The 15,781-nt window shown below is 52.7% G+C and overlaps 1 protein-coding gene across 2 annotated transcripts; it reads right to left on the reverse strand.

The window, feature by feature from the left end:
* Nucleotides 1–353: 353 nt before the first annotated feature.
* Nucleotides 354–12,041, reverse strand: Znf598 (zinc finger protein 598, E3 ubiquitin ligase). Of its 2 annotated transcripts, none has more exons than XM_021149510.2 (12): nt 11,762–12,041; nt 5,580–5,692; nt 5,061–5,190; nt 4,735–4,946; nt 4,346–4,563; nt 3,695–3,803; nt 3,161–3,348; nt 2,980–3,064; nt 2,110–2,876; nt 1,589–1,754; nt 1,341–1,491; nt 354–1,263 (listed from the first exon to the last, which is right to left on the reverse strand). In XM_021149510.2, exons 1-12 carry the CDS (start codon nt 11,975–11,977, stop codon nt 910–912), a joined length of 2,709 nt encoding a protein of 902 aa, XP_021005169.1. In that variant the 5' UTR covers nt 11,978–12,041; the 3' UTR covers nt 354–909. The 2 variants fall into 2 exon arrangements, with proteins under 2 accessions (XP_021005169.1, XP_021005167.1); XM_021149508.2 differs by having other exon boundaries at nt 3,686–3,803.
* Between the last annotated feature and the right edge of the window lie 3,740 nt (nt 12,042–15,781).

A 15,781-nucleotide genomic window follows, 5' to 3' on the forward strand; every position in this document is an offset into this window, starting at 1 on the left:
TTGCATTCACTTCTCGCTCTCCATTGTCTGGGTTCCAGAGATCAAACTAGAGTTGTCAAGGGCAACAGCAAGTACTTTTACCCACTGAGCCATTTTGCTGGCCCTGTACCCCCATTTTTGAAAGGCAGTTAGTTTCCTGGGTACTTAATTGTCAGGTCGTGCACAGCCAGGCCTGTTCTGGGAAAGCAGGGTCCCATGTAGGATCTGAGGCAAGGCTGCTTCCTGTGAACAAACCCCTGCAGCTAAGTCAGTCCTTTAGGCCTCCTGGGCAGACCCTGCACCATAGCATATATTTAGTATGTACCCAGGCTTCCTGACACACTCAGAGGCAGAGACTCAGAACACCAGCTATGTGCAGTACTGCAAAATAAATTTATTTGAAGATAAACTGTCTTTTATAAAATGTCAGAGGCAATTTGAGATCTTAGATTTAACTTGTCTTGTAAAAAGATTGAACTTCAAGTAGCACAATTTTGTGTCTGTTTTTAATCTGGAACATTCTCTATGAAACAGCCAATTGTTTACACAACACACTTGACATCTGACTCCAGCACCAGTGGACCCGAAGCTGTCAGCTCTGGGGCTATCGGCTTGCCTCACGAGAACTCTCTTCAGGCGACTGAGGCCTCTAGCTCAGGTCCCAGCATCCTAGCCTTTCCCTCCCCTGGCACATTCCAAAATGACAAGATCACAAACCAAGACTGACCCTCAGCCAAGCACGGGACAGAACTTATGAGTGATGGTGCACAGGGTAGACCTTTCCTGATGTCCACCTGGCAGGCCTGGCTAACCAGGAGGCCTGACCTTCGGCCTTCCCAGGGCCCTACCTAGCTGCCAAGCAGCTGGGAAGAGGAAGGAAGGAGAAAGGAGGCGCTAGAGTGTGTCAGCTCCTGCCCTCACCAGCAGCAGCTACGTAATGATCCTGGCAATGGCTTGAAGGGAGGGGAAATCATCGTCCCGGGCAGCGTGCAGTGCCTGGTGGCTGCTGACGTCACCGTGTGCCAGTACCTGCTGGCAGGTGGGGCACACACAGCAGTCCAGGCCCAACTGTTGGGTGCTGGTCTGCCACACATTCTTCTTGTTCTTCTTAGATCTGGAGTTGGGAGGCTTCTCACGACTGCAGAAGTCAGTGTGTGCAGACAGCAGCTCCTGCTGTTTGGCTGTGTCTGGCAGGAGCGCCAGCAGCTCACTGAAGATCTTCTGGAAGCTCTCTCCAAGCAGATCCCTGCAGCTCTTGTAGTACTGAGCCGCAGAGATCATCCCCTGCCACCCAGAGAAGCACAGGCAGTCATTTTCACCCTGGGCAAGGGAGGCCAGCCTCCTACCCACTCCCCCCTCACCTGTCTGAACTCCCCCGAATGGCTTTTAAACTTGCTGAAGCAGGCCTCATCGCTTTGCAGAAAGTCCTTGATAGACTGGATAAGCTGCAGGTTTCTCTCCCGGAAATTCTCAGGAACTAAGTAGGCTTGTGGTGTGGGTGCTAGCCGGGGTCTGAGGTCAGATGGAGGCTTGAGCCTTTAGGGTGGCTTAGGTTGCACCCTCCCACCGGCTCCCAGTGGCAAAAGGTCAGGCAGCCCACCCCACTTACGTTTTCGTGGTGGTGGTGGTGGTGGTGGGACTAGGAGCACAGGCTGAGTGGGAGCTGGGCAGGAGACTAGAGAAGCCAGGGGGTGGCTTGCTGATGGGAGGCACCAGGCCGGGTGGGGGTGGGGGTGGAGGTGGTGTGCCCTTCAAGAGTACCACAGTGCTGAAGCCTGCAGGGTGACAGAAGAGCTTCAGTGTGATCCCAACTAGCCTTGTTATTCTGCATGTCCAGCCCCAGTAACCGCTGGGGCCCATTCACATCCAGCCTCACAGCAGGCTCAGGGCCAGAGCTCTATGTCGTGCGTGGGCCCACTTTGGGGAGCCCTAAGCAGTACAAAGTACCATAAAGTAGCTAACTGTGGCAGCTCAAGGTGGCACTTGCATCCAGACTGTACTCAGCAGCATAGATGTCTCCTCTAATAGAAGTGGGCATTTCGTGCCCACCATGTGCAGGCTTCCAGCCTGACACTACGGCTCCAGCACTTCTCCGAAGCCTAAGGAACCCACAGCATTAGGCACACATACCTGGGGGAGGAGGCATCCTGGGTGGACAAGGGCCTCCGAGAGCTGGAAAGTCCTCCTGTGGTATGGGGCAGGGGAGGGGACCGAGGGGCCTTGGAAGCCCTGGAGGTTCCTTTGGGGCACTCCGTACCAGGGCTGACCCTTCGGAATGTCCATTGACAACGATGGTTACTGGCACTTCAGCTTTGCTCAAAGGGGCTTCCAGGACCTGCTCAGCCCCAGAGGGCTTTGGGGTATGATCAGGGGGCAATAGTGGGGATGATGTGGCCCCAGGCTTCTCAGAGCCCACCTTCTTCTTCTTGCCAACCTTGGCTGAACTCTGGTTGGCGGCTGGTGCCAGCAAAGAAGACACAGCCACTGTGGTGGGCACACTCCGCAGCCCCTGCACAGTGAGGCCACCGCTATCCTCCTCATCCACTGGGGCTGGGCCACCCTTTCTGCCACCCCTGCTCCCCTTTCCTGCCTTCCGGGTAGGCTGGCTGCCACCAACTACAGCCTGGGACCCTGGGGTGGGTAGGTTCCCTTTCTTGCTGCAGCCGCTATTCCAAGCTGAGATGAGACTGGAAGGGGCACTGCTGGGCTTGGGTGCGGAGGAAACCAAGGCAGGAAAGTCCTCTTCCTGGAAGGTGTTCTTGCCCCTGGGAGGACCAGGATAAGCCAGTGCCAAGCCTACAGAGCCTGGGGTAACCGCTGTGCAGCAGGAGGAGGTGGAGGCACAGAGACTGGGGAAGTCTTCCTCCTTGAGCTCAGGGCTGGGTGGTGGGAGGGTACTGGGTCCAGGGAGGGAAGGACTGGTTAGAGTTACACCATCACCAGGCCTTGGCCAGATCTAGCCCTGTCTACCACACTCCCCTTCCCAGTTCCCACACATACTTTGAGAGGGCAACCACTGGGCCTGGGCCTGTGGCTGGGAAGGCTTCTTGGCTTACAGGACCATTTGCTGAGGCTTCCTTGGAGCCTACAGACATAAGATGAGTCCAGGTAAGGCTGTGATGGAAGGCTTGGGGAAGGTGAGATATTGACTAGGAGCTACCATTAGGTGGGACTGAGTTACCTGAGCCTTCACCCTGAGCCCGAGGCAGACGCCGGTGGCCACGGGGTTCCTCGGGCACCCTGGCTGCAGCTTCCTCTTTCTTGGGCCTGCTACCCTCCTCCCGGTCCTCAACCCTCTGAGTCTCCTCTTGCTGTTGAGCAGCCACAGAGGCCCGGATAGCAGCAGCCACTTCTCGGTCTTCTTCTTCCCTGGGATGGAGTAGAGGTGAGGAAAGACCTCAGATGGGCAGTGTCTGAGCTCAGCCTGCAGCCTGGGCACATGCATGCTTTGCATGTACTTCCTGCCACAACTGTGCTCTGCTCTCGCGGCCATTCCTCCCCCCAGATTCTGTTGTCTCTCGCTAGCAAGAGGTAAAGAAGAAAGAAAATTCTACTTGCTGGGCAAACACTGTTGCCACCCTCAGGAGCCCAGGAGCTCTGGGCTGGAGCCCACTGACCTCATGCCTATCCCCAGCTTGACTGCTGGCGGCTGCCACCATGGAGAGGTGGTGCCAGGAGAATGTCAGTGACATGCAAATCCTCCCACCTCTTGTACCTCCAGCTTCCCCGGCGGTTCTGCTGGGCTCCACGCCCGCTGGCCCGGCCAGCTCGGCCCTGGCGATTGTACCTGTCCACCTCCTCGTAGTCCTCACCACTGACGACTCCTGTGGTCAGTACATAGCCTGTCACTTTCCCGGGTCAACCAATAGGACAAAAGAACTGCTGTCCAGACCACACTGAGGTCAGTGCTCCTGTCTGGAAGGCAGAGGCTTCTCCACCCCCAACAGATTACGATCCACAAGGATAGGCCCAGACACCGCAGAATTCAAACCAGCTGTAACCTCTAAAAATCAGTTCCCAATTGGTATAAGGACAGGAGCCTAAGCCCCACCTTTGGAGATGGGATATATGGGCTTCAGTGAGTGTCTGTAGTCTCCTGAGGCAAAGAAGTACCCCAAGGACTCCAGAGCCCAAAATGCAAAGCACCGGAGAGGAGGGTGAGCGGGCGGGCGGGCAAGGAGCTCACAGCTAGCACTCGGCTCAGGTGCTTGGAGCAAGGAATGGTGGGAGATAGCCAGGTGGGTGCCTCCTGTGTCAGCTGGGTAGAAGGAATCTAACTGGGACCTAGGTCTGAAGTCTGGGAAGCAGATACTCACAGAAGGCCCCAGTACCTAAGCCTGGCTGAGCCTACGGTCACCTAGCTCACCCTCACTCCGGCGTGAGTGCCGTGGTGCAAAGCTAAACTGAAGGTCAATCTGCCGGTTCTGGCGTGCCTCGGCCCGGCTGCGGCTGTGGCAAGCTGTTTTATGAGCCTTGAGGTCGATCTCGGTGCGGAAGGCATGGGTGAACTGCTCAGTGCTGCAGCGGCCCTCCTCACACAGGAAGTGCTTCTCCCGGAAGTGCTCACGCAGGTATGCATAGTCACTGGCAGACAGAGTCAGCAGAAGCCAGATCATCTACTGTACAACCAGACAACTCCCAGAAAAGTCCTAGGAGAGAATCACCACGGCACTCCCTGCAGCAGCCCAGCCCCGCCCACCTATAATACCTCCAGGCCCCACTCCCTGCAGCAGCTGCAGCCCCCACCCTGCCCACCTATAGTAGTCCTGGGCCCCATCGGAGTCACAGAAGTGGCAGAAGTAGTGGTCTCGGCGCAGGTGCTTGAGCAGCTCGTCATTGTCCAGGTAGCGCTCGTCACAGAATTTACAGAGTGGATGTCCCCGATGGGATGTATCATCAGGGTCACCCTGCATACGGTGTCGAGCCAGGTCCTTGCGTGAGTACCACTTGCGTTCATAGGTGAAGATCTGCAGAGAACACGAGGCTGGAGGAGCCATATAGCCACTTGGAGGCCCCCATGCCCATTTAGAGCAGCCTAAGGCTCTGTGGGCCTGGCAGTCTCTGGGTCCCAGTGCAGGTACCTTGAGGTGCTTGAGGCACAACTTGCAGCAGAAGAGCTCATGCTGCTTGCGCATGTGCTGCTCCAAGTCCCCGAAGAGGCTGAAGGGTGGCAGGTGAGGGCACCGTGGGCACTCATGCTGCAGCAGCTGCCTGGGGAGAAACCACAGCCACCCACGTGGTTGGCTCTAAGTGTTGTCCAGAGCAGAGCCACATGCCAGGCCCCAACTCAGGAATACAACAACTGTATGCACAAGGTCTGGGGTCCAAGTCTGTGGTCTTAGCCCTCAGCCATGACAAGAGGATCCATGATAATCATATTCTTCCTGGGTTTTTACAGACCCTGAGTTAACAATGTTTGCATATTCTTGTGCCCCTCAAAAGGCTAAAACAGCAAACCCCCTCATTTCCACCGCCACCTCAGTGGAGAGCCAGGAGCTCCCTACCTCATGAGAGGGAACAGAGGTCACCAGCACTGTGTATGTACACCCCAGTCCTGGTTGTGAGGGGGGCGACTACAGCCTCCAGCTGAAAACCCTCACCTGTACAATGCAAACACCTTCCCATCTGCAAAATAGATGTCATATTTCTTCTCGTGTTGGAGCTGATGGATGGGGATCAGGGCAAAAGCAGGGAGTTTCTTCCCAAAGACCACCTGGAGAGACAGAGCGGTGAGCAAGACCTGGGTGGAATGACCGAGGACCAAGCAGAGGCAGAAGAGGCACCCTCAACAACCCTAAGCTGGCAGCAGCCACTGAAACCCAGACAGCCTAGGCCTCCTCTCATTCCAAGTTACCCACAAGAACTATAGAACAGGTGTGATATCCGGGCTCTCCACCAGGAGGCAGTCATGCTTCCTGTAGGCCTGGTAGTCACCCACAGCAACACCCTAAAGCTGCACAGAGAAGCTCAGTGTAGAACAACTTTCACAGAGTGGTGTGGGTCCGAAGGGCATGTGTTCTAGACAGCAGCTAAAGAAATAGCAAATGGTGCCTAGAAGCTGTCAGATGCATCAACTCCTGGCTACCCTGGACCACCTTAGCATGTGTCCATGATGCCACAGGAGAAAAGGGCTCCTACAAGATTGGTATCTGGACCTGGTCACAGGTATGAGCCACAGAGATATTTCAGCCCCTAGAGAAGAAGGAGCCTAGAGGGTCCAGGGCAAGGCTTGGAGCACACTGGGTGCCCTGAGACAGGATCTGGACGTCCAAGCCTTCCCCTGCACCCCGCAAGGCTCCCTCTTCTCTCCATGAAGCTCCTCAGGTGGTGACTTGCAGTGCCAATTCCACAGTGACTCTCACATCTCTCCTACTCAAGCCCTTGCCCAGCTGCCTCTTTGCTACTGCCTACATCTCGCCCTGATCACATGCTCTAGCTCAGTCCTGAGGTCTTTCCAATACATCCCTACCTTAGGGAAGGTCACACCAAGGTCACCAGTTAGGTCTAGGCTTAGCCCAGGAGGGTATTTTGAACCAAAATATACAAGAGTTTGAGGTAACTCAGGAGTGACCAGGGAAAATGGGCTCATTCACAATTACAATCCACACACAGGGCCCCAAGCAATGAAATAACTAAAGCTGGTCCTATGAAGGACCTGAGGGAGAGTCCAGCTCCACTTTGACATATTATACTTAGAAATGGCACACATGGACCACAATCTGCTCCTCTAACAAAGGAGGCTGCTCCATGATTCAGGCACACCACTGTTAGGGATGGAAACAGGTCAGCAGTGGCCTAACAAACCCTACCTGGTAAGGCTGAATAAGATGAACTTCCTGTCTTGTGCTCTGTCTAGCTCAAGTACAACTGCACCCCAAACATCATCTTTATTTAGTTTTTTTCGATCTTAAAAAGGTCAGGCAGCCAGGCGGATTTCTGAGTTTGAGGCCAGCCTGGTCTACAGAGTGAGTTCCAGGACAGCCAGGGCTATACAGAGAAACCCTGTCTCAAAAACCAAAAAACCAAACAAACAAACAGTCAGGCAGGCGAGTGTCTGTGAGACCAGCCTAGTAACAAGTTCCAGGACAGCTAGGACTACATAGAGAAACCCAGTCTTCTTTTTTTTGTTGTTTTTTTTTTTTTTTTTTTTTTCCAGACAGGGTTTCTCTGTGTAGCCCTGGCTGTCCTGCAACTCACTTTGTAGACCAGGCTGGCCTCGAACTCAGAAATCCGCCTGCCTCTGCCTCCCGAGTGCGCCACCACGCCCGGCTATGAGAAACCTAGTCTTAAAAACCAAAAATCCTGCCCCTACTTCCAAAGTGTCCAAATTACATGCATTACACCAGGCTCCTGGCGCCCTCCCTAAAGGCAGAGCAATAAAGGCTCCCCGCTGGGATTCCTTCCATGGGCGATCCTGCCCCGCCATAGGGCAGCTTTTTTCTTCCCAGGAAACTCTTTTTCTGGATCCCAAGTATAGACAGGAGCCCCTAAACTCCATGCTGTTTCTTTGCTCGCACCCGGCTATGCTTTCTAGCCATCCCCAAGCTTTCCTCTCCAGCCTAGATCCACAAGGAACACAGGGGCATGAACCCGGCAGAGTGCCGATAAGACACAAAGCCTGAAAACTCCTGAGCACAAGCAGACTACAGGGCCACACAGCACCAGACACAGCCATACCCAACTTAGCTCCTCCAAGGCAGGCACAAGAGCAGTCCGAGGAAACTCCCTGAAGCTGCCAAAAAGCATCTAAGCCTAACAGACGTAGCGGAGGATCAACTTCCTTCCCTAAAGGAAGCTGTGCCAGGGACGCCCCCGTCACTGCCACTAACTCCAGGGCCCTCTCTCAGCTGTGCACTTGGGTCTATTCTGCGTAGCATCTCAGGCTATCGCGGAAGAGGTTCATCTACCTCAGGGCCAGGGCATGCTGAGTAGGGAGTTCATCTGTGTCACCTCTTGTCTTATGATCCATGCCCTAAACATGCTGGCTTGTTGTTTACCTACAAAACATCTCTTGAAACTGCCTGAGATTAAGGGCAGCTGTGCCCAGAGGAGAGGCAGGGCGACAACACACATCCTGCAAGGAGGAAGAGCAGAAGCTAAGCAGAGTTCTTTATAGAGCCTGGCTGGTGACCAGACACTGGGATGAGGGTTCGGGTGAACCAAACCTGCTTTACCTTATGCCACGGAGGCTGAGAACCAAGAAACACGACCATCTGACTGCAGAGCAGAGGCAGTGTCAAGGGGCCACTGAGCCAAGTCTGAATGGGAGTGTGGTGAAGATCTGCCAAGCAGAAACAGAGGCCTACCAGTCTAAGCTGCATATACACCTGGGTCAGGCTGAGAGTAGGGAAGGAAGACACAGGCTGGCTCAAGATTGGAAAAGAAGTACAGGACAAGGCTTAGGAAAGGAGCCATGGGCAGCACAGGGGGAAGGCTAGGCATGTTGGGTCTGAAGTTTGTAGGCCTGGAGGGATAGGCAGAAAAAGCTGCCTCTTCAGGCAGGGAGAGCGGGACTGCCTAGGTAGGTGCTGGAAGAGCACAGTAGCCAGGAGGCTCCCCAGTGTACCCAGAGGGTAAGGCAGGGGTCTAACCAGCAGGACCCTCTCTTCCTGGAGACATTCCTGTGAGGCTAGGAGGGGAAAAAGGAACATGGAAGTGTGGGGCCAATAATTTGCCTGGGTTGTAAGGGGACAAAACCAAGGAGTTATTGAGGAACCCTAGGGAAGGGCTCACGGTCTGAGACAAAAGCTTAGGCCGAGTCTGGGTGTGAGGCTGGGCTACCTGGGGGAGCCCTGGATGGGCTAGGCAGCACACGACCTAGAGGTTAGGCAGGGGTGCTTCTGAGTTAACTGTGTAGGAGACTCTGCAACCCAGTTCCAGAGAAGACTGAGAGGGTAGGAAGCTCGCTCAGATGGTGTCTGCCAGAGGGCCTTGCTACTCCTCACCTCCAACATGTGCTCAATAAGACAGGTGAGCTATCATGCATCGAAGTGTACAGGGGGCTGGAAAGATGGCTCAGCAGTAAAGAGTGCTTCCTTCTCTCCCCCGAGAACCTGGGTTTGGTTCATACTACCTACATAGAGGCTTACAACCATCTGCAACTCCAGTTCTAGGGGAATTCAACATCATCTTCTGGAAAACATGCATACATATGCATAAAGGAAAAATTAATCAGCCGGATGTGGTGGCACACACCTTTAATCCCAACATACTGGAGGCAAAGACAAGTGGATTTCTGCTGAGTTCAAGACCAGCCTGGTCTACAGAGTGAATTTGACAACAGCCAGGGCTTCATAGAGAAACCCCATCTCAATCAATCAATCAATCAATCTTTAAATTAAGAAAGGAATTATTATTTTATGCATATATACTCCTGTGTGTATGTTTATGCACAACACTAATGTTAGGTGCTCACAGATGCTAGAAACAGGTATGGTGGGAGCCCAATAGGGACAGGAGCAGAGAGCTTTTAGAAAGGCCAGGAATCCCAGCCCTTAGGAGGCAGAAACAGGTGGATCCCTGAGAGTTCCAGGCCAGTCTGTGTACATAGTGAGACTGTCTCAGAAAAAGGAAGAAGAGTGGGAGGGACCAGATGACAGACAAGCATTCACAACAGAAAATGCTATTGCATCATCAGGTCCAGCCTGCCGACCTGGGCCTTGGAATAACCCTGGGAAGGCCCTCTGCATTCCCCTCCCACTTCCTGCTTGTGGGTGGGGGTGTGGCCCGTCAAGCTGGAGAGCAACAGGATGAGAAAATGGCTCTAGAGAGATGTGTCCAGAGGAACACAAGAAGTGCCTAAAGAAAGACTGAGCACAGACCTCTCCACTACCCAGCACGGGAGCCTCACACCAGATGGCAGCCCACCTAAGCTGCACACTGAAGAGTCCCATTGCCCTGGCTCTTCACCAGACCAGCAGCTTCAAACTTGGTACAGTCTCTGTACTACATCCAGACCACCCCCTACCCGAAGCCTGTACAAGGTGTCACAGCAAAGGAAACTGGCCCTTCAACACATTTGTTTTGTTTAAGGCAGAGTTTCTGTCCAAACTCATTCTGTAGACCAGGCTTGGCCATGAACTCAGAGATCTGCCTGCCTGTGCTTCAGAATGCTGGGATTAAAGGTGTGTGCCACCCCTATCCAGCTTTATATAGCATCTTAACAAACATCCTTCCTAATTTTTAGTCACACGAAGGGACTAAGAGTCATTGTGGAATTCTGGGTATGAATACAGGACATACTCAGAGGGTAATGCAAGACTCATTAAGGGATAAGGGTGAAGGCGCTAGGTTACCAGTGGAGGGAATCAGGATAAACGGTGAGGCTGAGCTGGACAGCTACCATGTCAGCCCACTTCCCAAGACCTACAAAATGTCTCCCTTCCTAGAAGGAGGCTACAGGTATGTGTGCTCAAAACCCGTGTCAGACCTTCCCATCAGCATGTGCATGACTGGCCAGCAAAGACCCAGCAAGACCCTGAGTAGGCCACCAGCCAAAAGCTTCCAGAGATGTTTCTGAGCCCCAGCTCTCATCCAGTAGGGTAAGGCTCCTTCCACCACACTAATGTCTGAGGTCTTCTAGTCCCTCTTCCCCAGTACGACATAGATGCTTAGGGAATGTTCCAAGATTCCAGCTGAGTCTTTTGACATAAATATCAAGAAAGAAAAACTGGGTGCTGGGTATGGTGGAGAATGACCTAGCCCTCAGGAGGTAGAGGCAGGTGGATCTGTGTGACTTCAAGGCCAGTCTGGTCTAGAGAATGAGTTCCAGGACCGCCAGAGCTACAGAGTAATCCCTGTCTCAAATACAGGACATGGTGGTGCACTGCCTTTAATCTTAGCAATCAGGAGGCAGATACTGGTAGACCAGTTCTACATAACAAATTCCAGGCCAGCCAGGACTACATAGTGAGACCCTATCTCAACGAGAAAGACAAAGGTCAGAAAGAAATAAAACATTATTTCTATCTCTGCATCACTTCTAAGAACAGCAAAGGGTGATTCCCTGGCAGAAGCCATTAGCCAAAACCTTCCATGAACCACCCAAGGTAATTTCACAATTCTGGAAGCAAACAGATCTCTACGGGCAGCAAACCAAGGGAGGTTCAGCTGAATACTCCCCATCAACGGCTGGCATTGCTGGAGTCCTCTGACCCCCTTCGGGATTTCCAAGTCTAGACAGCCAGAAACATCCTCTTCCCACCACTCTGGAAGGAAACCTCAAAGCTAGAAGTAGTAACGAGGAGGAAAACTTCCTAAAATTGTAGACCACCAAGCACCTAGGAATCAGGTCCTGGTATCACCTCCACTCTACAAATGGAAACGCTGTCTCAGGAGCTAAGGATCACCGGTGGGGCCCAGAAGCCCAACTAGTCTGGAAATGTCCAGTTTAACCCTTTTTTTCCAGAACAGTCAGCTTCCAGAATAGACAGTGTCTGGAGGTCCCCCCCCCCCTAGCTGTCTGCTCCACCTCAGTGACGATCCCGAAAAAATTAAGATTCACAGACAGGAGGGCTCTCGACCTGACCTTGCCCTTCCCGCTGCCAGGTCATAGGGAAAAGTCCCCAGGCTTAGAGTTCCCACAGGCATCGCTCCTCCTTCCCCGGCCCGGCCGCTTCTGGCTTCTCCCAGCCCCAGGAGGCCCGGTGATCGCATGGCGCCCCGACCGACCACCCGGCCTCCGGAGGGAGCGGGCGAGGCCAGGCCGCGGCCGGACACCGAGCAGGCAAAGCCATCAGGAGTCCGCCCTCCCCGCGCCCCGTCGCGCGCCCCGCTGGCGCACCTGGCGCAGCTCCTCGCGGCACACGGCGCAGTAGCGCTGCTCGCACAGCACCCGCATCTTGGTAGAGCACCGGTAGCACACCGGGTGATCGCAGCGGCCCAGCGCCGTAGCCTCCAGGTCACCGCAGCACAGCACGCAGCTCCCGCCGCCCCGCTCCGGCGCTGCCACTGCCTCCAGAGCCGCGCGCCGCCCCTCGGCGCCCGCCGCCGCCGCCATGGCCGGGCTCCGGCCCCCTCCCGGCCGGCGCGGCACAGCGCGGCCTGGCTCCCGGCGGACCCGCCCCTTCCGTCGACGTCACTGCCCTCAGGCAACCGCCCGCCTGGCGGAAGTGCGCACTGCGACTTCCGCCCGGGCCTGGTGTGGTACAAAGCTGCCATTCGCTCACGACTGCTGCTCAACCCAGTCATATAAATGCGGAGTCTCTCCGCCTTCGCCAACGCTAGCTAGCTCTGGAAACGCAGGGGGAACTACACTGTTTCCAGCATCATTTCCGATACAGCACGAACTGTAGTTTGTTTGATTTTCGAGACAGGGTTTCTCTGTGTAGCCCTGGCTGTTCTGGAACTCACTTTGTAGACCAGGCTGGCCTCGAACTCAGAAATCCACCTGCCTTTGCCTCCCGAGTGCTGGGATTCAAGGTGTGCGCCACCACTGCCCCGGCTCGATCAGTCTTTTTTTTTTTTTTTTAAGATTTTATTTATTTATTATATGTTAGTACACTGTAGCTATCTTCAGACACTCCAGAAGAGGGCATTAGATTTCGTTACGGATGGTTGTGAGCCACCATGTGGTTGCTGGGATTTGAACTCAGGACCTTCGGAAGAGCAGTCGGCGCTCTTAACCACTGAGCCATCTCGATCAGTCTTAAGCTAAGGACGTAGTATGTTTGTATCTTAAATGCAAATTTTACTGGATGTCCTGGAAACATAGCTTAGTGGCAGAGACTTGCCTACCATGCCTAGGTTCCATTCCCAGCACAAAATATATACATAAGTAATTAAGTAAACTAGTAATGATGAATCCGACAAACTTTTTTAGGAACCTTTCTATAGTCCTGCACCTCTCTTGTGTTTGGATCATAAGCCTCTGACATCAGGACATCCAGCCATTCTCACCCAATCCCACTAGAGAAGGGACCTTGTGTTTTCTTGGTTGTAAAACAGACACATCCAGCCAGACATAGTACGTAGGAAAGGGAAGCACCCAGAGGTGCTTGAGTGGATATAGTGAACCTGAGGCTTCAAGTCTGCAGCTGTTGGGCGGTCTCTGGATTTCTTTTTTTTTTTTTTTTTTTTTTTTTTGGTTTTTTGAGACAGGGTTTCTCTGTGTAGCCCTGGCTGTCCTGGCACTCACTTTGTAGACCAGGCTGGCCTCGAACTCAGAAATCCGCCTGCCTCTGCCTCCCGAGTGCTGGGATTAAAGGCGTGTGCCACCACGCCCGGCTCTGGATTTCTGATGAAGCGAGATGGGTCCAAATCTGAACCCTTTCTAGAAAGAGTCAGTATATTGTGTGTGTGACCCCAGAGTGCCTATGGCTAGCTAGAATCAGAAATGACTTAACCCCCTAATTCTGGTACTTAGACTTACATGCTTCTGAACTAGGTTGCCCCACGGAAGCCTATGACCTCATTTGTAAAACTGGGGTCGCCATACCAACTATGTAAAGCGGACCGGGCTACATTTGCCATCTTCGGACAGATGGGGGATTTACCTTTCTTAGGCAACTGGGCAGGGTTAAGTATTGTTAAAATGACAGGGTGTGGTCACATACCTTTAATCCTAGCACTCACAGGCAGAGACTTTGTAAGTTTTGAGGTCAGCCTGGGCAACATAGAGAGGTTCAGGCCAGCCATGGCTACGTAGAAGTGAGACACTGTCTCAAAAAAAAAAAAATCTGTTAAAATGGAAGACTGGAGAGATGGCTCAACAATTAAGAGCATTCGCTTTTCTTGCAGAAGTCCTAGGTTCAATTCCTAGCACCACATGAAGGCTCACAACCAGTTCCAGGAGGTTTAATATCTTCTGGTCTCTGAGGGCACCAGGCACACAGGTGGTACACAGACAGGAAAGCAAAACACGTCCATAGAAAATAAAAATAGATCTTTAAAAATGAAAACATTTCTGTTAAGATGACAATAGAATGTTAATGGTAAGCTCGTTAGATGCTGATGGCAAGTATTTTATGGTCCCAGTTTGTGCAAATAAGTAAAGGCTGAGGGGTGGTGAATGTGGCTTCCTAATTGACAGCTTTTGGCCTCACCCTTGCTGCCCTGGCTTTTAACAAAGCAACTGATAGCCAGCCAGCCAGACTACCCATCTGCCACCATTCTGAACACTCCTTAGACAGCTTGAGAAAACAACGCAATGAACAGAGTTGATTATCCCTCTCCTAAAGGCACAGCCCCAATCACAGAGCTGTTTGAAACAGTTCACAACAGACTTTTTTTTCTTTTTGTTTTTTGTTTTTTCCGAGACAGGGTTTCTCTGTGTAGCCCTGGCTGTCCTGGAACTCACTCTGTAGACCAGGCTGGCCTCGAACTCAGAAATCCACCTGCCTCTGCTTCCCAAGTGCTGGGATTAAAGACATGTGGCACCACTGCCCGGCTACACCAGACATTTTTAAACCTACACACCTGGAACTCTGTTGTCATCTCAGGCCAAAAAGGGGGACTATTTCCCATGACTGGCCAGCAGAGGGCCTACCATGACTGAGGAGACAAGGCTGTGATTGGCATAAACATTCTCTAGCCAGGTAAGGAGACTGGCTGTTCCAGCTCAGGCTGTGAGTCACGGGAAAGCTCTCCTCTCCTACCTCTTGTGTTGCCACTTTAGATTTAGTAAAAGGCATCTCTACAGGGGTTTTGTTCTTGCCTGTTTCTAATAGAGCTGACTGAATTGGTAGCATGAGAAAGAACAGATGAGTAGCTGTGGTGCTGTGACAGCACAGCTGCCCAGCATATTGGGAAATGCACAGTCATGCATTTGGTGGTTTGACAGGTAAGAGGGGAACTGCAGGCAAGCATTTTGCTTCACAGATTCATAAAGAGCCTGTAGGATAAAAGACAAATGGATGCAGACAGTGGTGGCAGGCAGATCTCTGAGTTGGAGGCCAGCCTGATCTACAGAGAGAATTCCAGGACAGCCAGGGCTACACAGAGAAACCCTGTGTCTCAAAAAACAAAACGAAACAAAACCAAAAAGACAAATGAGCCAGGCTTCGTCTACACGAGCTCTTGGACACCCAGGGCCATGTAGAGAGATCTGTGTAAAAACAAAATGTACCCCAAAAAAATCCCAAAACAGACAAACAAACAAACACAACCATAAAAGAGACCGAAAGAGCCAAAGGAAGCAGGAAGGACTCCCTAGACAACAAGCAACAATCAAGAAGGGAAGCCCTCGCCAGGCAGTGGTGGCGCACGCCTTTTAATTCCAGTCCTTGGGAGGCAGACACAGGTGGATTTCTAAGTTCAAGGCCAGCCTGGTCTGCAGAGTGAGTTCCAGGACAGCCAGAGCTACACAGAGAAACCCTGTCCGGGGGGAAAAAAAAAAGAAGAAGAAGGGAAGCCCTCTTGGAGGGGTTAGGAACTAGACCAGTGCTTGCTGTGTGACACTCCCCACCCTGGTGACAGTGGACTAAGCCTCTGAAACTGTAAGCAAGGGCCAATTAAACACTTCCTTTTGGGGGCCTGCAGAGAGATGGCTCAGCAGTTAAGACCTCTTCCAGCAGTCCTAAATTCAATCCCAACAACCACATGGTGGCTCACAACCATCTATAATGGAATCCGATGCCCTCTTCTGGCACTCGGGTGTACAGATAGAGCACCCATTCAAAATAAATTAAAAGTAAACACTTTCTTTTTTTCTTTTCAAGACAGGGTTTCTCTGTGTAGCCCTGGCTGTCCTGGAATTCACTTTGCAGACCAGGCTGGCCTCGAACTCAGAAATCCGCCTGCCTCTGCCTCCTGAGTGCTGGAATTAAAGGCGAGCGCCAAGCCCATTCCCTTGGCTGTGGTTTCC

The sequence above is a fragment of the Mus caroli genome, unplaced genomic scaffold (assembly GCF_978045245.1).
Source record: "Mus caroli unplaced genomic scaffold, Mus_caroli_1 scaffold_18, whole genome shotgun sequence".
NCBI classification, from domain to species: domain Eukaryota; kingdom Metazoa; phylum Chordata; class Mammalia; order Rodentia; family Muridae; genus Mus; species Mus caroli.